General features: G+C 35.0%; 4 protein-coding genes and 1 pseudogene across 19 annotated transcripts; 2 read left to right on the plus strand and 3 right to left on the minus strand.

Moving 5' to 3' along the window:
- Nucleotides 1-854: 854 nt before the first annotated feature.
- On the minus strand, nucleotides 855-5,289 carry LOC103485005 (uncharacterized). Of its 11 annotated transcripts, none has more exons than XM_051088890.1 (4): nucleotides 3,974-4,706; nucleotides 3,500-3,565; nucleotides 3,240-3,377; nucleotides 855-1,629 (listed from the first exon to the last, which is right to left on the minus strand). In XM_051088890.1, exons 3-4 carry the CDS (start codon nucleotides 3,357-3,359, stop codon nucleotides 1,141-1,143), a joined length of 609 nt encoding a protein of 202 aa, XP_050944847.1. In that variant the 5' UTR covers nucleotides 3,360-3,377; nucleotides 3,500-3,565; nucleotides 3,974-4,706; the 3' UTR covers nucleotides 855-1,140. The 11 variants fall into 11 exon arrangements, with proteins under 11 accessions (XP_050944847.1, XP_050944846.1, XP_050944841.1 ...); XM_051088889.1 differs by having other exon boundaries at nucleotides 3,495-3,565; XM_051088884.1 differs by having other exon boundaries at nucleotides 3,500-3,570.
- Nucleotides 5,290-5,854: 565 nt separating this feature from the next.
- On the minus strand, nucleotides 5,855-10,575 carry LOC103485006 (glutathione hydrolase 1-like). 6 transcript variants are annotated; one of them, XM_051088882.1, is made up of 8 exons: nucleotides 10,531-10,575; nucleotides 10,229-10,333; nucleotides 8,407-8,726; nucleotides 7,385-7,900; nucleotides 7,073-7,308; nucleotides 6,688-6,952; nucleotides 6,441-6,578; nucleotides 5,855-6,288 (listed from the first exon to the last, which is right to left on the minus strand). In XM_051088882.1, the coding sequence occupies exons 3-8, from the start codon at nucleotides 8,722-8,724 to the stop codon at nucleotides 6,049-6,051; spliced, it is 1,713 nt and encodes a 570-aa protein (XP_050944839.1). In that variant the 5' UTR covers nucleotides 8,725-8,726; nucleotides 10,229-10,333; nucleotides 10,531-10,575; the 3' UTR covers nucleotides 5,855-6,048. The 6 variants fall into 6 exon arrangements, with proteins under 6 accessions (XP_050944839.1, XP_008440659.2, XP_050944838.1 ...); XM_008442437.3 differs by having other exon boundaries at nucleotides 8,407-8,745; nucleotides 10,531-10,574; XM_051088881.1 differs by lacking the exons at nucleotides 10,229-10,333; nucleotides 10,531-10,575 and adding an exon at nucleotides 9,839-10,157 and having other exon boundaries at nucleotides 8,407-8,745.
- A 1,679-nt stretch (nucleotides 10,576-12,254) lies between these two features.
- Nucleotides 12,255-15,192, plus strand: LOC103485008 (uncharacterized). Its single transcript, XM_008442443.3, has 6 exons — nucleotides 12,255-12,653; nucleotides 12,780-13,118; nucleotides 13,223-13,269; nucleotides 13,475-13,537; nucleotides 14,587-14,719; nucleotides 14,825-15,192. The coding sequence occupies exons 1-6, from the start codon at nucleotides 12,563-12,565 to the stop codon at nucleotides 14,839-14,841; spliced, it is 690 nt and encodes a 229-aa protein (XP_008440665.1). The 5' UTR covers nucleotides 12,255-12,562; the 3' UTR covers nucleotides 14,842-15,192.
- A 78-nt stretch (nucleotides 15,193-15,270) lies between these two features.
- On the minus strand, nucleotides 15,271-17,511 carry LOC103485009 (pentatricopeptide repeat-containing protein PPR5 homolog, chloroplastic). The gene is made up of 2 exons (XM_008442445.3): nucleotides 17,060-17,511; nucleotides 15,271-16,799 (listed from the first exon to the last, which is right to left on the minus strand). The coding sequence occupies exons 1-2, from the start codon at nucleotides 17,402-17,404 to the stop codon at nucleotides 15,549-15,551; spliced, it is 1,596 nt and encodes a 531-aa protein (XP_008440667.2). The 5' UTR covers nucleotides 17,405-17,511; the 3' UTR covers nucleotides 15,271-15,548.
- An 869-nt stretch (nucleotides 17,512-18,380) lies between these two features.
- Nucleotides 18,381-19,973, plus strand: LOC103485346 (cytochrome P450 71AU50-like; annotated as a pseudogene).
- Nucleotides 19,974-23,592: the final 3,619 nt, after the last annotated feature.

A 23,592-nucleotide genomic window follows, 5' to 3' on the forward strand; every position in this document is an offset into this window, starting at 1 on the left:
ATAATAGAAAATGCTCGTTAACTAGTTGTCAAGAATGCTCGTAATATATTTGGTACACGGTCGTTTAGATTTGGCTATTATTTGGTATATTTTTTTCAAGATTATTTGTACACAATCGTTTAAGAAGAAGAAGAGAAAAAAGACGATAAAAAAAAAAAAGAGCAAGCCACCATCATTTTCATAGACTTTTTCATTTTGATACACGTATGGTAAATATTTTGTTGCTTTGTTATATTTTTGAAAAATTTTCTTTAAAATTAATGAAAATTATTGAAAAGGCACTTTACTGATTATTGAGATTATAGAAAAGGTATCTCATATATATACACATATTTTTGCCTTTGGTTGGTTTATTCTAAAACAAATATGCTATATATTTATATTTAATAATATTTTAATTAATACAAATCATCTTTGCTACCCATTCGTTAAAAATAATAAAATTGACTGTGAAGTGCTTGTCACATAAGCTATTTTATATGATAAATTTATCAAAGTAATAAAACAATTCAAACTATACCATAATTTAATATGAAAATCTAGAAAATATAATATTAAAATATATAAAATAAATGAAGAAAATAATAAATTAGAAAATTCTTGGATGTGTATTCGACGAACAAAAGGTGAGATAGTATGTATAATATTATCATTACTATTTAACTCTTCTTTGGTTTTTTTCGAGTGACAATTATTTATTAATAAAATGTGAATTCCTACCATTACTAAAAAGAAAAATAAAAAATAAAAAAATATGAACTACCAAAATTTTGAAGGCATAATATTATTTTATTTCCTTTTTTCCCCTTTACCCTTTAAGTGAAAAATAGGCAGAGAATTCTTAAACAATATGATTTGGGGCAGCGAAAAGTGAACTCCTTCCATTATCAAATTAACTAAAAGCATTGAAACTAATCGCCGTTTATCACTGCTGCAGCTAAAAAAAGTTCAAAGGTACTCTGAAATCATGCAGCGGAGACATAATTACTAATTTGGAACACATCCTAAACAAACGTTCTCAAGAAGCTAAAATAAAAATTAACAAAAAAAAAAAAAAAAAAAAAAAAACCCAAAAGTCGGGGGAACAAAGCTACATATGAAGAGTGTCTATGTCCGCTTTTTCATCTCCCTAATTTTCTTTTACTTCTTCCTCTTCTTGGGAGGCTGGAGTGCTTCCTCGTCTTCGTCCTCATCCTCTTCGTCATCGTCATCTGCTACTTCATCTTCATCCTCTCCACCATCATCATCTTCATCCTCATCACCATCGTCGTCCTCGTCATCCTCATCGCCATCATCGTCATCACCATCATCATCACCATCATCATCTTGATCCTCCTCCCCATCAAACTCTTCTTCTTCCTCTCCATTCTCTTCCGCCCCACCAGCTCCACTCTCTGGATTCTTCTTCGAATTAGTATTTTTGTTATTATCGTTGAGGTTGTTGGTGTAGTCATCTCCATCTTCAGATGATAAATCCTCTTCACCTTCACCTTCACTCAAGTCGCCATCCCCATCACCTTCATCGTCATCATCACCATCTTCTCCAGCATCAAGCGGTGCGGACGATGGGCACAGGGTGTGACTATCTCCTTTCATCTCAGGATTGATCAGAAATGCACTGAGAGAATCCTGCAACAAAATTCCCAAGAATACAATGGTCCATAAGGTTAAGAATGTCAGCGACCGAAAACATCACTTCAAAATGGTCGTCGCAATCAAGAAAACAGACAGAGAAACCACACAAAGACTATCAATTTTTATGTTCCTTGTACATTTCAACTCCAACATTGTAGGCAATAGATTTTAATGAAACCATTAATGCTAAAACAACGTAGCCGCCACCAGTTCACCTGAATTTCCATTTAAGAAGTCAATTTGATAGTAATGCCAAACAATTTCTTTTGTTTTACAATTTCAAAACTTGATGATCAGTAACGATAAGGACATATTAAAATATTTAACAGAAAATGATGGGACATATTAACAGAAATGAATAGTATGGGCGGCTTACATTTGTTTATTTTCCCTGTCTCAGAGTCCTTTAATTTGGCAATCTCTGTTTTTACTTTAACCTCCTTCCCTCTTTTTATTTTATTTTTTCCCTTGCCTTTTCTTGTCGGGATCTGGTCACCAACCAAAGTGATAAAGAACCCACTTTAACGTCTAAATTACCAACTAATTTTAATCAGCAACTTCAATTGAATGTCATAAATGGCGTCCATTAAGAAGCAGAAAGGCAGAGGATGGTGGGAAGGGAATAAACTTCCCAATCACAATCGGGCACTATCAAGCTAGAAATAGATATAGGAAGATGCAAAAGGATGATCTTTTGGGCACTAGAAACCACGTATTAAGATTGATTCCTAATCCAACAATCCTCATAAAAGTCGCAAGTACTCCAACAATTATTCGACCCCAAGTCCAAAGCATAATATTCCAACAAAAGAAAAAAAAAAAGGTGACAGCTCCCTATCTTAACAATTGTTTACTGAAATATTTCCCATCAAACGAATAAACTTTGCAGCATAGCTTTATTTATTTTATTCTTAAATCGAAAATGAAATTCCGTGTCAATCATCAATAGTATCCTCAACCACTGAAATGAAGTGAATTAAAAGAGGGATATGGCGTGTCATTCAAGTTGTCGGTTGAGGGCATTTCCGTAAATTCAGCATCAAACCTCAACGAACCCATCAAGTGGGGTCAAAAAAATGATGGCCCAATAGGAAAAAACAAAGGGAGAAAGATAAATCCAAAAGAATCAATCCCATGACGCGTGATTACAGTAATTTCCTTGAAAAAATAAAAAATAAAAGTTTTCAACTTTTTTATTTTTTTAATTTGTAGAAAAAGTTTTGGTTTTTTGGGTTTGAAAAAATCAACCAAAATAATCTAATGCAGGCCGTACGATGGGAATCAGTTAGCCAAACGGAAGGAGTGGCAGTGAATGGATCTGTTGGATATTTTTCTCACCTATCCTACAGCTTGCTTTATCGACTTAAGGCTCAGCCGAAATCGGCAACATCAAAACGGTTGGCCGAAGCCGGCGGGGTTTCCATAAAAACATGTAAAAAACCATCCAGTAAAAACTGTCTTGAAACATAATTTTTCCTCAAAATCAAAAGCATATCAACTAGATTTTTTTTAAAGAAGGAAACATGCATTAACTGGGCAGATAGAACTCAGAAATTATAGACAAGGTGGTAATTAAAAAGGTTAGAGACAGAGAGGGGCCTTGCCTGAGCCAGGCGCTGGGTGTTGACCAGAGCCGAAGCTAGTAAAGCAGCTAAACAATTACTGGCGCATGCCAGTGAGCCATCACCGAGCGTGACACCTAATGAAGCATTGGCTATCTCCATTCGCGCGGCGACTGTTCCCTGCAAATGGATCAAAACACTGATGAGAGATGTGGTCGCCGTCAGATCTGTCTCCAAAAATTCAACAGCCGTTAAAAAAAGAAAAAGAAAAAACTAAAAATTATAACAAAACATAACTCCACCGGAAATTCTCTCAGTCTCTCAGTCAGCCCCTTCCCCTACCGTGTTGATTTGGTAGTTTCTACCGCCTATCCTGAGGTTTGACCGCAGACAATAAATCCAAAAAGACTCCTTCTAAGAAATATTCAAATACCTTTTTTAATAAAGAGCAGAAGACGTTTTCTGACGCATCCTCTAACAAGCAGAGGGGCCTAAACTTTCAGTGAAGCAAAAGATTCCAGTGTTCATAAAGTCAACGGTAAATCCATCCCAAAAGTTACAAAAACCATAGATATACGAGAAATTAAGCTCCATAAAGCACAGAAATTCAGTTAAGTCGTTCAGAAACAACCTCGAAACACTAGTAAAGTGAAGAGCAGCAAGAAAGATGAAGCAAAAAAAGCAGAAAACAAGAAAAGATGGAGCTCAAATAGAGGAAACAAAACAGAAACAGATAGAGGAAGAAAAACAAAAAAGAATTAAGAGGAAAAGCATACCGAGAAGAGAGATCAGAGCAGAGAGATGGTAGATCTGGAGGTATGGGGATCTAAAACCACAGAAAAGAAGCAGGAGAAGGAAGGTTCATTGTGGACCGTCGGATCGAGATCGAAAAGACAAAAGAGAAACGAAGATATAGAATTATCGGCGGCACTCAGAGAAGGGGGGGGGGGGTTGAGAGTCGAGAGGGAAGGGGTAGAGGTGAGAGGGGGAAGTGAGAGAAGCGAGTGCGATTACTGGAGACCGACTGCCCGTAATTTTCCAGTCCGGTATCGGGCAGATCGGGCAGCGTCGTAATCTTGTAAAAAAGACCGCGTTTTAAGCTGCCCAATGAGCCTCGATGGACAGGTGTGGGTTCGGATAAACTTTTCTCTTCAATTTTTTCCCTTTGGTCCTTTCTTTTTTTCCTTTTTACTTTTTCAGCAACGGCTTTTTCCATTTATTACACAAACCTTCCTCCAACGAAAACCGTCTTTTTCATAAAGTCTTCCTCTCCTTCTCCTTCCTCTTCTCCTTCTTCTTTTAAATCATTATTATTATTATTATTATTATTATTATTATTATTATTATTTAAATTTAACATGGCTTCATCTTTAAGCATCTGAACAACCCTTATCTTCAAATTATTATTATTCCTAAATTTTTCTGAACAAAAACAAAAAAAGAAGAGTAATCGTGAGATCAGACTCAGTCCAACCAGGAACTCGACATCCTTGATTATAAATTAATATCAATCAAAGTATATGGTTAATTTAAGAATAAACCGATTGAGCTTAGATTTTAAGCAAGAGGGAGGTATGGGCCTGTTAAAACAGGCTTAGGCCCATTCTTGGCCCAATTAATCATGTTCTTCTTGAAGGATCGAAAGCTCCTCCGCTTTAAAACCATGGATGATGTGTAATAACCCTACACATGATCATAAAGATGATATGTTATCTAAAATAATAAAGGACATCCATGTATTTTGAGGAATGGGGACACAGATGGCTTATATTTAAATTTCAAAAAACAATTACCTTTTCAAATATGTCATTACCCGTAGTTATAATCTACGAACTAAATGCAAGCCAAGGTAGGTCCTTTGACAAAGTAGATAACACCTTATCTGGAAAAGGTCCAAATAAAAAGGAAGTTGTTTTAACCCCTAGGTTGAATAATAGAAACTACAAAATAAAAATCACTGGAAGCCTTGGTTCTTTCAAAATTTAGATATCAATTTTAATTCGAATTGTAAAAAATGTTTTATTTGTTATAAATCAAAGTGAACTTATCTTTCCAAGAGAACTAGATTTGATTCCATTACTAAAAAAAATCAATAAAAACATGTCTTAAAGACAACAATTTAATATAAATATAAATGTAGAATAAATGGTAGGTGGGCTGTGATTCAAAGTTTAAAAGTTAAAAGGACAAACTTGTAAGGAAGTTAAAAATTGGATATAAAATAAAATTGAAGGAGTAAATTGTGAAAGAAAGGATAAAACTGAAGGAGCTGTCTTTTGAAATGAACCACCACTGGCATCTACCTAATACATATTCTGCTGTCGAACATAGGAATGTTGCAAAAGACAAAAAAAAAAAAGAAGAGAGAGTAATGTTCTTGTTTGATTAGTGGACCAAACAATGTGCTCCCACCACCAAGTGATTAGAGAATATACTAATTGGTATAGTAAAACTTGGATGCTTCTCATACACCGTCTTTTTGGTGTATGCCTCAATCTCATTACAAAAGAAATACTAAAGATATACTTTTTAAGAAAAGAAAAAAAAAAAAAAAGAGGTTCGTACGTGGCAAACTATGGTTGAACAAGTAGATAGAAGAAATCAAAATTTAAAAATAAAAAGATAACCTTTTTTAAATATAGAGACCAAAATAAATATTAAACTAACTCAAAAGAACAATTTTTATTTTTTATATATGTTTTATATAATACAAGTTATTATTTCCACAATGAATTGGAGTATTAACAACTTGTCACTAATACAGTAGAGAGATCATTAATTAGGCTAAAATGTTATAAACTCCGCCATTTATCACGGCAGTTGTAAAACAGATCCAAAGAAATCAAGATCTTCAAAAGCCAGCAGGAGTCCCACCCTTTCTGGGATCACTTACAGCAACAAGCTTCCCGAAGCCACCACCTTGTCTCAATGAGCTAGAACCTTGAACAATGAACTGACAAATTGTCCCTCCGGCAAGCCCTTCTAAGACGTGACCTTTCTTCGCAAGGGCTGCTCTTGTTTCAGCAGGAACTTCAAAATGATCCCCCAACACAGTGGTCCAATTCTCATAGTTCAAAACGTTTGGAATCAGCTGTTCGTTTCAACCAAATTGTATTAATTACCAAACTTCAGATTGCACTTCAAATGACTAATATTTTAGTGTAAGAATGATTGGATCAGATGAATAAATGGAGGAATATTATGAGATGGGTTGGAGAAGGGAAGCTAGATGATGAAACGAACCTGATGGTAAACTCTGGGAGCCATCACAGATGAGAAAGGATCCATTCCTTTTGCAAAATGATTCAACAAAACCTCTGCTGTTCCCGCAATGATGAAGCCTCCTCCACTTGCACCAACCACAGCTTTCAGTTGACCATTCTGTGGATGAGTTTCACGAAAATCTTCGATTACAACACATTTATAGAGATAGAGGAAGTTGGAATTCCAGTTCATTTGTGATTGGAGGAAAATTAGAATGAAAAAGGACCTTCAGAACAATAGTAGGAGACATGGATGACAATGGCCTTTTTCCTGGCCTAATGAAATTGGCTGGTGCTGGTGGGAGTTCATTAGCAGAAACAGTAGCAGGGATGGCAAAATCGTCCATTTCATTGTTCAAGACTATTCCTGTACTTGGGGAGAGTACATTTGCTCCAAAATAGTAGTTCACAGTGGTAGTCATGGAGACGGCATTTCGTTCTCCATCGACTACAGACAAATGGCTGGTTCCGTGATCTTTGATTGGATTCCATCTGTTAGAAACAGAATATATGTTACCAACAGGCTCAACTCAAGGAAGAGCTTGGAAATGCTTACAGTTATATGAGGATATAAAGGAATTACTAACGGCGAGCCCATGTAGGAGCACTGACCTGCCACCATAATGGCTTGGATGAAAAGTTCGGCTGTCATTGATGGTTTTCTTCAATTGTTGAGAAAATTTGGATGAGAGCATATCAGAAAGAACTTCGGAAACATTGTAGAAATCAGGGTCACCGAGGTTAGTCCTTACTGCGACTACATGTTTCAATGCTTCAATCTCACGATGGATACCAAGAGGGCCCAAAAGCCCCGAAGGCAGTTTATATTGAGCCAGAATATTAAGCATCTGCAGTAGAACGTGGTGTTACTAACAAAATGAACTTTTAACACAACGGCTCATAAAGACAAGACAACAAACTTACAAGGATCACTCCAGAGCCTCCGGAAGGAGGAGGCATGGTGGTTATCTCAAGACCCATTATACGAGATAAGATGGGGGCTCTAATTTTAACTCGATAACTCTGCAAGTCCTTCATCGACAGCAACCCTCCAAGCTTCCCGATGTCTCTTATCAAGTTAATTCCAATTGAACCATTATAGAAGGCACTGACACCGAAGCTAGAAATAGTTCTTAGAGTGTCTGCCAGTTTCTCGTTGCGGACGATATCTCCCTCTTTCAACAATTTTCCACCTGATGTTAATAAATTCCTGAGCCCTTCATCTCCGAAGATCCCTGATTCTGTCCTAACCATCTGCATATGAAGGTATGGAGATATTTTAAACCCCAAGCGAGCAAGACGTTCAGCTGGTTGAACAAGCCTTGCCCACGGAAGCTTTCCATGTTGTTCCCAAGCCTCATAAAGCCCTGCAAGTTCTCCTGGAACAGCAATAGAAAGGGCTCCGGATGCTTTTGATGCAACATTGCCAGCATACATATTCTGTATATGAATGCAAAAAGATTTAAGAGACTGATTCAATGAGAAATTTTGGATGAATGAAGTTATCAGGTTGTGTATAACCAATTGATAACAACTCATCATTCATCAATTTCCAAATGTTAAAACTCAAAAGTTACACTCACAAGACTTTTAAGCATATGCTCGTGTAAAGAAAGAATTATAGATATCTGAATTGTTGAATTCACTGGTGAAAGATAGGTGTTAACACATTTAAAAACTCCCACATTTCTGAACTGAAGGCTTTGTAATGATAAACTGAAGGCTTTGTAATGATAACTATGAACTACTTAAATAACACTATTCGCTACCAAACTATCAATCACTATACAACATTTGAATTTCAGAGATGAATGAACAATATGAGCTTTCCAACAACAATAAAATGAGCAAGAAGACTATATGGTGATTGTGCTTCTTTTTTTTCATGAAAAATGATTAAATTGGAAATCTAACAAAGTAGAAGAAACAAGCGGAGTACCATTTACCTCAGAAGCTAGCAAAGGTGCGGTCTCCCTCATATCGAAAGCCTGAGCTTTTCCACTGGCTGATCTGATCAACATAAAGGCTCCTCCACCAATGCCACTTGATGCAGGACTAACAACCCCCAGGCAAAGAGCAGCAGCCACCGATGCATCAACAGCATGTCCTCCTTCGCGTAGAACATCCACGCCAATTTTGGAGCAACGGCTATCATCTGTGGCAACGGCACCATGGCTTGCTACAATAACTTCAGGTCGAGCTGTGGAGGTCGGAGTCAGCAACCCAATAGAAACAAGAACAATCACAAGCCACCGTATCAGCATTGCTGCAGCCACAAATGCAAACTATTATAGATTACTCAGTAAATAATACTGATCAGTTTAATTGGAAAAAAAAAAAGTAAATCACTATCAGGAGAGCATACATTGATATATTCTTGCTGGCCAAACTATGTTTAAAGATATGATACAGATTAATGGTCTTAATTATTTTTTTTAAGTTTTTCAAATCAGCCCATTTGGTGAGGATTTGAAAATTATATTAAAAGCAACATAACTAAATTCGTGATCACAATCAGGAGCGCATTCGTTGACAGACTTTTGCACGGCAAACCATGTTTAACATAGCACACCGTACAAAAAAAGATGGTTTTGATCTTTTATATAGTTTTTTAAATCAGCCCATGTGGAATTTACAAATAATGCCAGAAGCAACACGAGTGAAATGATTTCAGTATCTTTAAGGTGCAAAACAATTCCTTAGACCATGTTTTGTTCATGTAGTTTTTGAAAATAGAACACGCGACAAAAGATAAGGTTGAATTTAGTTCATTTTTATTTTGTTGGCATTAGAAGTTTATTTGGCAGTAAAATTTGCCAAGTGGATCTTTATGTGGAGATCCTTGTTTGGTAGTTAGTTTGAAAAGAATATGTGGCAGAATCTAACTGCTAAAAGTTGACAAATTGGAAAGGATTTTCTAAGAGAGACGGTATGCTGATAAAGAAAGAATGATTGAAACAATAGAGAAAATGAACAAATAGTGTACAAGAGGAAATAAACTTTTGCTAGATTTATAAATAAATAGGCTCGTTTTGTTATATTGTATTTAAAAACATTATTAATAAGACAAAAAACAACTCAAAATTCAATTTTACCTTTTTAAGTTCAATTTTTATTTTGTTAAAATTGATTTTAAATGATTAAAAGTGTTTTTTCATGATTTTGAAAATAACAAAAGCCATAACCCCATACCACCATCCAAATCTAATTCAAGACATCGATTACCATTTAAACGTGAATATTCTTCCTTCCTTTGTTAAACTAAGAAAAAATGTCAAAAAGTAAGCCACCCCGAAGTGAGAGTAATCACAATTAACATTTTAGACTTGCCCTCGAACATTTGTAAAAGTATCCACAAACATTTGTAGAACTTTCAACCTTTAAATTTGTATAATTGTTAAAATTGGCCTTGGAACGTCGTAGAAATTTGGCCAAACATTTGCAAAGAGCTTTCCGGACGATCCATGCCACCGTCGTTACGTTGCTCCTCAAATTACTCCTTTCGCTCTTCGCACCCCCCAAATATATAATCATTTTCCCCACTAATATTACTTAAATTTTCCATGGAAAACTGAAATGAGTTCAATTTCAGGAAAAACCTTTCCCCAAGATTCTGCTTTCAAAACCATGAATGATTTCAGAAAGACGAAATAAAATGGAGCGTTCTGATTCAAATCACCAACTTATAAACAAAAACCCAGAAACCAAAAGGCGAGAATGGATCACATTGAAGCAAGATTGAAATTACTCAATCAAACAGTGACTCACTTGGGATAATTTATTGGCTAAGTAAGAGAATCAGCTCGAATCCGCCCTTTCTTGTCGTCTTCTTCTTTTCGTAGCCGATTTATTTGGCAGCAGCCTTGTTCTTTCCTGGCAATTAAAGAAAAACAATCGCAATAAGGAAGTTGCATTGACATTGGGTGAAAAACAGGAAAGGAGGCGATATATCGTTATCATAATAGACGACTTTTGTGACAATTTTTGGTCGTTGTTTTTGTCTAAATCGTACAAATTAGGATTTAGGGTCTAGTTTTCATCTTTAGCGGCTTCGTCGAAGTTCACTTTACCTGTAAATTCTCCACTCCACATTTCTTGAGTTGTTCGTTTCAGATAATTTTCCGAAATTTCAAGGGCTAAAACTACGATCATCCAGAGGAGAAGAGCCATTGGTCGTCCGATTAGACACAACTTGAGCGGATCGATGAGAGGTAAGAGAAGAATCAAAAGAGGTTGCATAGACAATAGTTACTCTCGGAATCTTCCAGCACGAGAACCACTTTTCCATGAACCTTTGAAAAAGTTTGAACTTTCTTTGTCAGAACGCTTTTTCCATCGTGCGTGGATAACTAAAATACAAACTCTTGTACTCTAAAAGAATCTTAGCCAGTGATTTGATAATTTTACTTATTTTATGGTTGAATTTCATGAGTAACTCAGCAAACCTCCTCTACAAGATACAATCAACCATCCTTTTTGGAAACACTTTGAAAGTTTTGAATAACAATTGTTATGAAAAAGTCGTTCTGACATGCAATTAGAAAAAAAAAACAGATTAATAGACTACTTGTGATCGTTCAAATACTCCTATCTTACTTAATTACGAAAATATGAAGAGACATTCATTTGCAACCATCCCAACTCAATATACTGAACTATTTGCTGCCTAACTTTACTTTGGTTAATCCTATGCCAAAATGAGTATCCCCTCTGTCCAAAAAAGATCTACAATCCTACTTTACAATCTCAAAATGAACCTTCTCTCCCCTTCTAAACACTATCGTTTTATTTCTTTCCATACTGAATTAAAACATTATTCATTCCGCTAACATGTCTTTTAACAATGGAAGCTGTTGAAGAGATCCGAGAATTCACAATCTCAAAGCCAGCCGGAGCCCCACCCTTCCTGGGATCACTTACTGCCACAAGTTTCCCACGTCACCACCTTGTCTCACTGACCTAAAACTTTCAACAATGAACCGACGAACTGTCCCTCCTCTGATCCCTTCTAAGACCTGACCCTTCTTATCAAGGGCTGCCCTTGTTTTAGCAGGCACTTCAAAATAATCACCAAACACATTGGTCCAATTCCCCATAGTTCAAACTGTTTGGAATCAGCTGCTTGTTTGCTTCAATTCAACAAAAAAATGTATTAGTTCCCAAATGACTAACATCTAGTAGTGCAAGAATGTTTAGATCGGATGAATCGATATAGAAGTATTACAAGACGGATCGGAGGAGTGCACGAACCGGACGATAAACGTAAGGAGTCATCACAAAATGATTCAACAAAACCTCTGCTACTCCAGCAATGATGAAGCCTCCACTTGCACAAATTGCAGCTTTTAGTTGACCATCCTGTAGATGAAATTAATTTCAAAGAAATCTTCAATTATAAGACACCTATAAAGGTAGTAACACTTTGAAATTCAAGTTAAGAAATTAGAATGAAAAAGAACATCGTTAGGAGATAGTAGGAGACATGGATGATAATGGCCTTTTCCTGCCTAATGAAATTGGCTGTTGCTAGGAGTTTATTAGCAGAAACATTCTTAGGGACAGAAAAATCATCCATTTGATTGTTCAAGACTATTCCTACATTCGGGAGAGTATCTGTGCTCCACAAAAGCGGTTCACGGTCGCAGTCAGCGAGACAGCATTATCAAGTGTTGAATAAAGAAGTTGGGCTGAATTTCATCACTTTCTGGGCCGGAGGCCCATTATAGGCCAATATGTAATATCCGACCCGCGTTGTTCGCATCCCGTCAACAGCACTATTATTCAATTTCAAACGACCATCTTCTCCCGCCCAATCTTCTTGCCCACGTCTCAACGTCGGTTCTCCGGCAGAGCTGAAAAAGAGGAAGAGACAGATTTCGCGGCAGTCACCGGCGTAGATTAATCCATTTATTTCCATCTCCCGCGCCTACATTTCTTCATGCTTTGGAATCCCACTGCGAGCTTCAATTAATTTCACTGCGCACTACATTAGGGTTTGAAAGTCTTTTATACAGTTGAAAATCCAGTGACGAAATACGGATTCATCTCAGAATGCTGCAACCTGAGTAGTTCAGTAAAGTCAAGAAAGATTGGTAGCTGAGAATGGCAAGGCGAAAGGCGAAGAAAACAGTTAAGAAGTCCAACCCTTCACCCGTACTAGAAGCAAAGGATGAAACAGCGAATGACGAGGATGGTATGTTGAAATTCGTAGTGATTTGATCCTTTTTCCAGAACCCGGAATTTAATTGAAAGAAAACTGTTTTGTTTCTCTTCCCGTTAACATAATTGTTCCGCTGTTTTCCCCTTTACTTGTGTTTAGTTGAACGGCATGCTGCTGCAATCCGTGCCATTCGGGATGTGGAGATCGGGCGTTTGATTACTGAATTGCGGTTGCTTCGTTCGTATTTCAACAAGGAGCAATTACAAACTCCTTTATTGCAATTCTTCGAAGAAAAACTTCCTAGGTTGTCTATTTCGAGAACAGGCGAACAAGGAGAAATTGAAGTACAATGGAAGGATACAGAGGATGAGTTACGCACCAATCCAGCTGATGGAATAGATATACATGCGTCTCTCCTTCACCGCCTGTCGATAGCTTATCCTAACTGCTCTGCCGGAATGCGATCTTTCAATGGATTCGAATTTTCCAGTAAATCAGGTATCTGTAGATTTTGGATTTTGGATCGCAAAATCAATTGGTAAACGCCCCCTTATATGATGCTTCTTTGTTGCAACTCACCTTCTTTTGTCTACTGGTGGCAGTGAAAACGAATCCTTTCATTGTCGAGAACCTGCAAATTCCGAACTTCGTAAGTAATTTTTGCATATGATATCTGAAATCGTATAATAGTAGAACCAGTTATATGGTGCGAGCTCACAACATATGATTTAGTTTGTCTATATCTTTTTGTTTCATGTTGCTGATTTGTGGAAGAACGCTACTAGAAATAAAACCGTGAACAATTTGGTATTGACTTATTGACTTATTGATTTATTAACGATTCTTGATTTTAGGATTTGGAGGAGCCCTCGGATAATATGGTGCTCGGCATGCCAGACATACTCCAAACTCCTGGGGTTCGTATCTTTATGGTTTTTGCATATCGCTTATTGCATTAGCCTTTTCATGTTAATATCCTATAGCTGTCTGTTATTGCCATTTTTTCACTATTTGGCGGCGTTTTCACTTAAATTATCTAGGCACATTGATTGTCGGGGTCTAAGGAATGGAATTACTGTATGATAGATAGGTGTCTGCCATCAATTATTAATGTTTTATTTTCAATAATTAACGGTGTTTTGTTTTAAATATGTAACGGTGTCTAAGCTAATTCATGTCTATTAGTTGGGATTTATTGCCTCAATCTGTCAATAAGTTTGAGTTGTGACTTCTTGGTTATAAGTTGGGATCTTGTTACCCACCATCAGTTAAACTTAGTGGTTAATGAAGTCTAAATGTAGGGAATAAGTTATCCCACTACCAAATATTTGATATCCTGCGAGTTTTTTGAAAATTAAAGTAGGGTCACATTATGATGGTTTTTTCTGTGAGGATAATTGAGGCTAAAAAGCGACTTAAAGAAGACATGACCTCCATATACTCATTAGTAAATTGGAAATGAACTTTGCACCTAGTATTAATAGAATGCTATTTGAAACTTGGAAAACACTAGTTTGTGGAACAATGGACTATACATAGTTTTGTTTTTTCTTCTCTCTTTTAATGGTTCATTTTGGATTTGAATATTTCTACTCCCAATAGAGGATAAAAATTAAGTTCCGAGCTAAGTTGCAACAAATTATTGGGAGGCGGGGTTATTAGATTGTAGAGGGAATGAGGGAAGTGCTGGCTTCATTTCTAGTAATTAATTTATAGATACAAATCATTTATTTGTTAAGACAGGGAAAATCTTGAACCCATGAAGGAAGCTGCAAAGATGAATTCTAAGTACAAAGATCGGCATGGTTATTACTAAAAAATACATGTAAAGATTATATTTTAAGAACATTTCAGGCTTGTTTGAGGAACTATCCTAACAAAACTTGCTTAAGGCTGTTTTTGGCATTTTTGCCTCTATTTAGTCTATTATACTATAACTATAAGCTAACTAGCTGTCGTTCTATAGGTGATTAACCAACGATTGTCCATTGGGATGACTCCGAAAACCCGAAGACTGCCAAAACCAGGCGAGATGCTTGTGTCCATCCATGGATCCCCTTTGGGTGTTTACAAGGAAGACAACATGGAAGCAATCCATGGTATGCTCATTTAGGTCATTTTCATTTCTAGACATGGAGTATTTTGGTGGGTATATATAAATCGTGCTTCTACGTTTTTCTAATGGGTCAATTGATATTGTGCAGAATCGGAAGAGGGTTGATTTGCTGATTCAAGGCAACCTGACTGCTTGTCAATAGAAGTGATACTCCAACAATCATCTCGACCATTGTTTTACTCATACCTGATGTACTTTCAACCTTCTTGTCTTGTATCTAACCTTTTGATTACTCGTTAAAAGTTACTCTTATGTGTATAACTATAAACTATTGTGTTTTTAACTACAAGGAACGAGCATGTACAAACATGCAATTGGTCAACTAGATTCTTGTGCATTGTTATTTGTTGCGAAAGTTGTATTGGATTAAAGGTGAATCACAGGTTACATCATCATTATTCGATTCAAAAATTTGAAGAATTTTATGTAGAAAATTTGGATTGTTGCTCGTCTTCATTTCCCACATGTTTTTTGTGATCACCAACACATAGTTTCAGATCGCTAACGAGGCAGGAAAATGGTTCAGACGGTTGCTTAGGCTCTCCGATGATAATTGAATCAATTTATATAATCCACAAATACAACGCAAACTTAGTTTGTCTGTACATCCCAATTTTGTGAGGAGTCGAACCTCATCAAGTCATAAAATCTCATGGGAAAATAAATGAGCATATATACAAAATTTTGGCTTCTTTTCAAAACTCTAACATTCCTCTAATTTTTGTAGAACTGCCGTACCATTCTCCAAATTCCAATAGGAGAAGTCAAGAAGCTTCTAAAGAATGTAGATTGACTACAAAAAAAATAAAATTTTAAGCTAAGCCTAACTCTGGAGCATGGTTTTCCACACCACTTTCTAAGTTTCTTGAGCCTGTTCTAGTTCTTGAAGATATTGGTTTTTGCACATTACTTTCTAAGTTTCTTGGACCTGATCTAGTTCTTGAAGAAGACTGTTTTTCCACACTACTTTCTGAGTTTCTTGAACCTGTTTTAGTTCTTGCAGGTTCAGGTTTTTCTCGTGACGATCCAATGGTTCCCAAAGCATCGAGGAAGAATCTCTTATTTGGAATGATGCCAGCTTTGTCCATGTTCTTCAAGAGCTTCTCCAGAAGTTCCTTCATATCAGCTTTGGTGTAAGCTTTATAAAGAAGCTTGTATGTTGTTGAATCTGGAAATACCTTCATATTACCTGCACTCTCAAAAAGCATATCGGCTTCGAAGGGCAAACCATTGATGCAGTAAACATCAAGCATGGCATTGAGGGTTGAGACTCTCACCTCCTTCCCAGAATTAACCATTCCATCAAAGATTTCTCTAGCCTTAGAAACACAGTCACAATGACCATACATCATGATCAGGCTTTCACAAGTAACATAGCTTGGGTCATATCCCATATCCTTCATCTTCCTAAAAACCTCTTCAGCTTTGTCTCTAAGCCGTGCCTTCCCGTAGTTTGTGATCATTGAATTGAAAGTAGGCAGCGTTGGCCTCTCCTTCGATCGTAATAAACTCTTAAACACCTGTTCCATCTTGTCAAATAACTGTTTCTTCCCATATGAATCGATCAACAAGTTAAAGGATATGATATCTGGTTTAATTTGATTGCTTTTCATGCGAGCAAGCATCAATTCCATCTCTTTAATGTTCCCATTTTTCCCATATGCATCCATCACTCCATTATACGTATATATATCGGCTGAAACAACACTCTCATCAAGATCTTTAAACAATGTATTAACTTGATCCACTTTTGCAGCTTGAGCAAAAGCTCTGGTAAGAATGTTGTAAGTAACAATGTTTGGCTTACATCGTTCCATTCCTTTCATCTTTTCAAAGTACCAAAGGACTTTAACTAAAGCCTTAGCTTTGTCCTTAGAATGAAGGTGTGCTGTGATAAGTGCATTGTACACAGAAGTATCAGGTCGACACCCACTATTTCGCATCTCAGAAAACAACCACATAGCCATCCGAATTTGGCCCTTCTTTCCCATGATAGATATTAGTTTAGAATAAACCCCATTGTCAGCAATATACCAACGTTGTTTCTGCATCCATCTGAAAACCTGGAGATGAAAACACATCAATAAAACATAATAGCAGAAAAGTGTAGACTCTCCCTTCTTCATCTATGCCTAAATAGAGCTTGAACTACAGTGAAAAAATTCAATTAATTCCGTGTAACGTTCACAAATTGAAAATTCATATCCTCGATTTCAAATTCAATCAACTGTCTTTGAGCATTTTCATCACTACCCATCGATCCAAGTTCCAAAAGTCAATACCCATAGGCTCAAATTCAAAGTTCAAGAAAAGAGAAGCGAACCTCGAGGCATTGAAGCCATTTATCTCTTTTCCCCAATTCCTCAAATAGAAGAAAACAGTGCTCAGTTCTCATAACACGGACGTATTTGTCCAGTGTCTTGAGCAATGGTTCTTTGTCGCTGAACTTTTTGATTATACCTCGAACCAGTTCTTCAGCCTCGGATCTGTCGGTTTTAACCCCAGATTTCCTACTGGGTCGAGTTGAAACACAGACCACTCGAGTCGAAAAGGTCTTCTTTAGAGATGAAGGGACTGGAAGCCATAGCCGAGAGAGTTGGGAAGTTCGGGAAGAAGAATAAGATGTTGTGAATATGGGAGAAAATTGCGGAGAAAGTGAAAGAGGCATTGGAGAATTTGAAGTACCTTGGAGTTCGACGGGGTGAGGATAGGCAAAATCCGATGAAGCAAAAGGTGGATTTTGTAAATTCGCCGAAGTTTAAGAGAGTTGGCGAAAAAAAGGGGAAAAAAAAAAGAGGGAATTTAACCCGACGTGAATCGAACGCGCAACCTTCTGATCTGGAGTCAGACGCGCTACCATTGCGCCACGGATCCACTTGTCGATACGTTAACAAAATAAAAGTAATTAAATATTATAATATTTTTTTAAATGTGAGAATTTTTAAAATGATCTAAACATTAAACATTAAGACTAAACATTAAACATTAAGCCACATTGTAACATTTTCAATAAATAATTTTCTTCCTTATGCTAGTTGCTAACTATCATCTAATCTTCTCGAAATTTTCATGATTTTTGAAAAATATAAATCTAATACATCCTAAAAAATGTTCATGGAATTTACAATAACATCTTACATATATATTAGTGAATGTGAATGATATTAAAATTTCATTATCACGTTTGATATTTATACTGATACTTAATTTTCATGTTTCCAACACTAACATGAAAGGTAAATATAATCAATGTTTTTGTTAATATAAATAACCAACCTTTACTTTATCTGATTTGAAAAGGGCAAGAAAATTGATTTAACAAATGTTAATATTTGTTTCTTCTATAAAATTTCCATAATATTTTATCAAGAAATGTGGATTGTAATTAATGGAACCATCAATATATTTTCGTTAACAATTTAACCAAAATTTGGAGGTTATGAGTAAAAGGAGAGGGTGTCATTGTTAATCAAAATTTAAGAACTTTCGGTTGGATTGCCCTCGACGACGAGGAAAAACAGAAAAAGACGTGTGTGGCAGTGTTTTCCAAGTTCCTACAAACCAAATAATGTTTGACCTCAAACAAACTCTTCTTTTTTCAAAACTTATAATAATACGTAACTTTTCAACACTTGTTGCATACCATGGCTTGGATTTGGGCTACAATATTTGCGTTATTACTTCTTCTTCTTTCGAATTACCTCTTCGAAACATGGCTATTCAAGAAGAAGAGTAAGGGGAAGAAATTACCTCCTGGCCCAAAAGGGTTTCCCATTTTTGGCAGTCTCAATTTGCTCAAACAGTTTCCACATATAGATATCATCTTCATCGCTTGTCTCAAAAATATGGTCCCATTCTATGCACATCAAATTGGGACTTGTAAACACAATTATTGTCTCTTCCCCGCCAGCTGCTGAGCTTTTTGTCAAAACCCATGATCTTATTTTTGCAAGTAGGCCCCTCACTATGGTCCCTAAATTCTTGTCTTATGGCCAAAAGAATTTGGTTTTTGCTCACTATGGATCTTATTGGAGGAATGTACGTAAAATGTGTACCCTTGAATTGCTTAGTAATCACAAGATCAATTCTTTCAAATCCTCGAGAAAGGAAGAGGTTGGATTGTTGATTGAGTATCTCAAAGAGGCTGCAAGTGATGGTGTTTCTATTAATATTAGTTCAAAAGCTGCGTCACTCAGCACAGATATGACTTGTTTGATTGTTTTTGGGAGGAAGTTTTTTGGAGATGAAGAGTCGGATGATAGAGGGTCGAGGCTATGATGCAAGAGCTGATGCAATTAATTACTGCTCCTAATTTGGGAGATTTTATTCCTTTCATTGCAAGATTTGATCTTCAAGGGTTGAATCGTAGGATATGATAAATGTTAGCAGAGTGTTTGATGGGTTCTTTGAGAGGATTATTGATGAACATCTCAAGCCCATGGGTGAAAAAAAGGCAGGATTTCTAGATGTCATGTTGAATCTAATGAACTCTGAATGTCTTACTTATGAGTATCGAATTGATCGATCCAACGTCAAAGCAATAATAATGGTGAGAATTCGAATCCTCTCTCTGATTCCTTCTAGTGAAAAACAATATCAATAATAATAATCCATTATATATATATACTGACTTTGTTTTTGTTTGAGACAGGATATGCTTGGTGCTGCAATGGACACATCAGTACAGTAATTGGGTGGGCACTACCTGAACTCATAAGACATCCACAAGTAATGGATATAGTGGAAGATGAACTTGAAAATGTGGTGGGATTGGATAGAATGGTGGAAGAATCAGATTTAGTTCACTTGGAATATTTTTTAAATGGTTATTAAGGAGATTCTTAGGCTGTATCCACCAGCTTCATTGTTAGTTCCCCATGAATCTCTTGAAGATTGCATTATTAGATGATTTTTTCATTCCAAGAAAATCACCCAGACGAGATCCAAGTGCTTGGATTCTCCACAAAAATGGAGCTGGTTCAACTTCTACGTTGCTTTGATGGGAAGCTTCCTATTAAACTACCAATTCACTAATGGTATGTCAATAGATGAATTGGATATGATCAAAGAATTTGGTTTGACTTGTCTTAAAGCTCAATATTTTGTTCTCGTTCCTATTTATCGACTTCACAGAATTTAATTATCCTTCCCTGTCAAATTGAGTTTAATAACATGTAAAAGAATCATAGTCATTTCAATAAAAATACTGGGAAAAAAACCATTTTGGATCGTTCCAAGCTTGGATCCATCTATTTGCATACGTAAAAGAAATATGCTTTACATTTTATTAATCTAGGAGTGCAATTAAATTCTTTTACATATTATTAATCAAGGAACCATCTACATGTTATCTTTTTTTTTTCAGTATTTTTTTTTTCTTATTGAAATGACTAACTCAAGGGAAAACAGATAATTAAATTCAAATAAAAAGTTATTAAATAGAAATTACTATAAGATAAGATATTGAGCTCTTAAACAAGTCAATCTTAATTCTTCAATCATATCTAGTTCATCTATTAACGTGTCAAGCTTGGAATTAATTGAAAATTTCTGGCTATCCATGAATCTGTGTATGGATAAAACTTTTGTGGATGAATTCAAACACTTAGATTTCGACCGATTATCCATGCATTCACTACACGTGATTTTTTTGGAATGAAAATGTCTTCAACAATGCAATCTTCAAAAATTTCATGTGGACCAACAAGTGGATATATTCTTAGAATCTCCTTAATAACCAATGGCGGATTTATAAGAGCTTACCTTGTCAGTTTTTGTATTTGGATATCGATTTTGAAATTTCAAATTACAATATATACTACCTAATACTTTATTTTTAACAAAATATAGTTGTAGTGTAGTGGTTGTGTTTCTATTCTTAAAATCAAGATGAATCAAAATATTTAAAAAATATAATAAACTTTTAAATTTTATTTAATGATAGGTATTTGCAGCCTCCTCCCCAATTTGATCAAAATAAATATTTTGAAGATGCAAAGAGCCCGACCCTTAAATTACCACTTGAATCAAAAGCTTAAAATGAAATTTAATATAATATGAAAAAATAAAAAATGAACAATAAATAAAAAGTACTGAAGTAGCATTTAAACCTAAACATTAATAATAATAAATTTTCAAATACTAATTTGAAATTACTTTATAAATCATTTTAAAAAAAGTAATTTTATGCACGAAAGTAAATAATTCTTCAGACTTATTTGTGAACGTAACTCAAATTTTGACATAGTTTGATGATTAAAACGTTTAATTAATTTGTCTTTGATTAAGATATTTAGAGGATTCAAATTCTTACCAATATTATTGTAACACTTGAACGATCAATTCTTCAGACTCTATCAGAACCAACATGTACGACATCTAAAATATCCTTAGTCCCTTATTTACCCATAACTTAAGATGTTCATCATTAATCCTCTCAAAGAACCCATCAAACACACTCTGCTAATATTTTTCATCCGACCTGTCAACCCTTGTATCATAGCTTGGAAGATCAAACCTTGCAATAAACGGAACAAAATCTCCAAAATAGGTGCAACAAACTAATTGCATCACCTCTTGTATCATAGCCTTATAATGAAGCCTCTATCATCCCCAAATTGTCATGTGTCTGTGCTGGGCGACACAACTTTTGAACTATAATATTAGTAGAAAAACATCATTTGCAGCCTCCTTTGAGATACTCAATCAACAATCCAACCTCTTCCAGCTTTCTCATGGACTTGAAAGAATTGATCTTGTGACTACTAAGTATTATATTATATTAGTAGGATAATTATTTTTAAAATATAACTTTGGAATTGTTTTCTTCAATAGATATATATGGTGTGTATTTGTATAATCATGGAATGTGAAGATTGGGGTTGCGGCGAGTATAAGTTTATGAAAATGGACAAACAAATTAAACTTGATTCCTTTGATCTATTTTTATAATTAAAAGAATAAATGGAAACATGAAAGAGGTAAGGAAATTAAAAGGGACGAAAGTATATTTGTGGCAAAAGTCCAAGCGATGCCCAAACAAACATATATTTGTAAGCTTGAACGAAGGGAGGATTTGGCCGTGGTCTAATTAATAATACAAAGACTACAGCTTTGTAATAAATATCTCACATATGTGAACAAGAATGTACTAACTTATCTGCAGAAAATTAAAGTGATAAACAAATGAGACTACGTCCAGCATTGATCTTCCAAGTATATTAAGAAAATGTGAGATGGAGATTACTTTGATCATTTAACTTTGAAAGGGATTGGGTGTGTTGGAGTTTAGCATCTCAATTATGAGGGCTGAAAAGTTGTTTATGCCGGCCAGGATAGCAACAGAACAGTTGATAAAACCAACTCAAATTAAATTTTGATTTTGAAATATAGGTACTACTTTAATAAAGGGTTAAATATATAATATCTTATAGTTTCCTAACATTAAATTTGTTTACTTTGATGAACTCCTTCTAACTTGATCAAGATCTAATTCTAAATTTTGATGTTTAATTATGAGGACATCTTTGTAATATAAACTTAAAATATCATTTTTATTTTTATTTTTATAACGAAAATATGAGTATATTTGAGATAGATGAATAATTACTATTTACATTATAAAAAATTACATATTCAATCAATTATCGTCATTAAAAAAAGAGGATCTTTTTGGTGTTGAAGAAAGGGATCATATCCATATTCCATCTTTGTCGTCTGATGATAAAACAATACACAACGAAATTGTTAGTGAAATTCTAATTTTTTTTAAGTTATATTTATACATAGACATGCTAATAAATAAAGATAATTAAGTCACTAAATATTGGTCAACATGTTTTCATTTGTTTGGACATAAATATCGTTTGATGTTGAACTATTAAAATAAGCAGCATTGTTAAAGCAATTTGGAAGGTCATGCCAATTATGTCGTGGGATATTTCTAACTTTAATTTAAATTTTGATTGGGTTAGACTAGATTGTAGTTTTGCATAAAACCATCGAGTTTTATTAATAAGAAGTTATTTAGTGGTCACAACAAAAAGTAAGGATGAAAATACCAAGATAAATCAAATTCGACAATAATTGCATCTATGTCACGTATACATTTTTTTTTAACACAGTACAAAATAATAATAATTAATCTCTTTAAAAGAAAACTGTCCCATGAAATTTTTTTATTGAATGACTAGTTAATCGAACCTAACCGGTTGAGTTAAAGGAAGGTACTGGTAGCTAGTCCAACCAATCCCTACTTTTTTAACCAACACTTCAATAGAAATAATTGTATGCTCAAACAATACAAAAATTTACCATGACAACAAAAAAAAAAAAGAAATCAGATGACAGTCATAAAGTAGTCAAATGACTATTAGAATTAGACTAACTAAAATCGAAAAAAAGATAGAAATTAATCACAATCATAATCATATAACAATCAAATTTCACACACAGGTCAACGTTCGTGAATAAAAAGAAATAATTGTTGGTCTAATTTTTTCATTATTTTTTACTATATGCCATTGTTGGTATATTTTAGACATAATAATAGATTGAACTCAATTGTGTAATTATATTTTGCCATACCCATGAATACCCTCACCATTCAACTCTTCCATTATCGCTAACGTCCAAGGAAAAAGACACAAAGCCAAAGGTTAAAACAAATATCATTCTATATTCAAATTTTATTTCTATACTTATATTCATAATATATATATATATATATATATATGACCGTTTCAATTTTATTTTCTTAAAGAACTATAAGAAAAGGAAGAGAAACTGATTTTAAAATCATTTAAATCACACTTTTATCTTATATATTTTTAAAATTATTGATGTAGAACACAATTT

Source organism: Cucumis melo, chromosome 8 (genome assembly GCF_025177605.1).
Source record: "Cucumis melo cultivar AY chromosome 8, USDA_Cmelo_AY_1.0, whole genome shotgun sequence".
NCBI lineage: Eukaryota > Viridiplantae > Streptophyta > Magnoliopsida > Cucurbitales > Cucurbitaceae > Cucumis > Cucumis melo.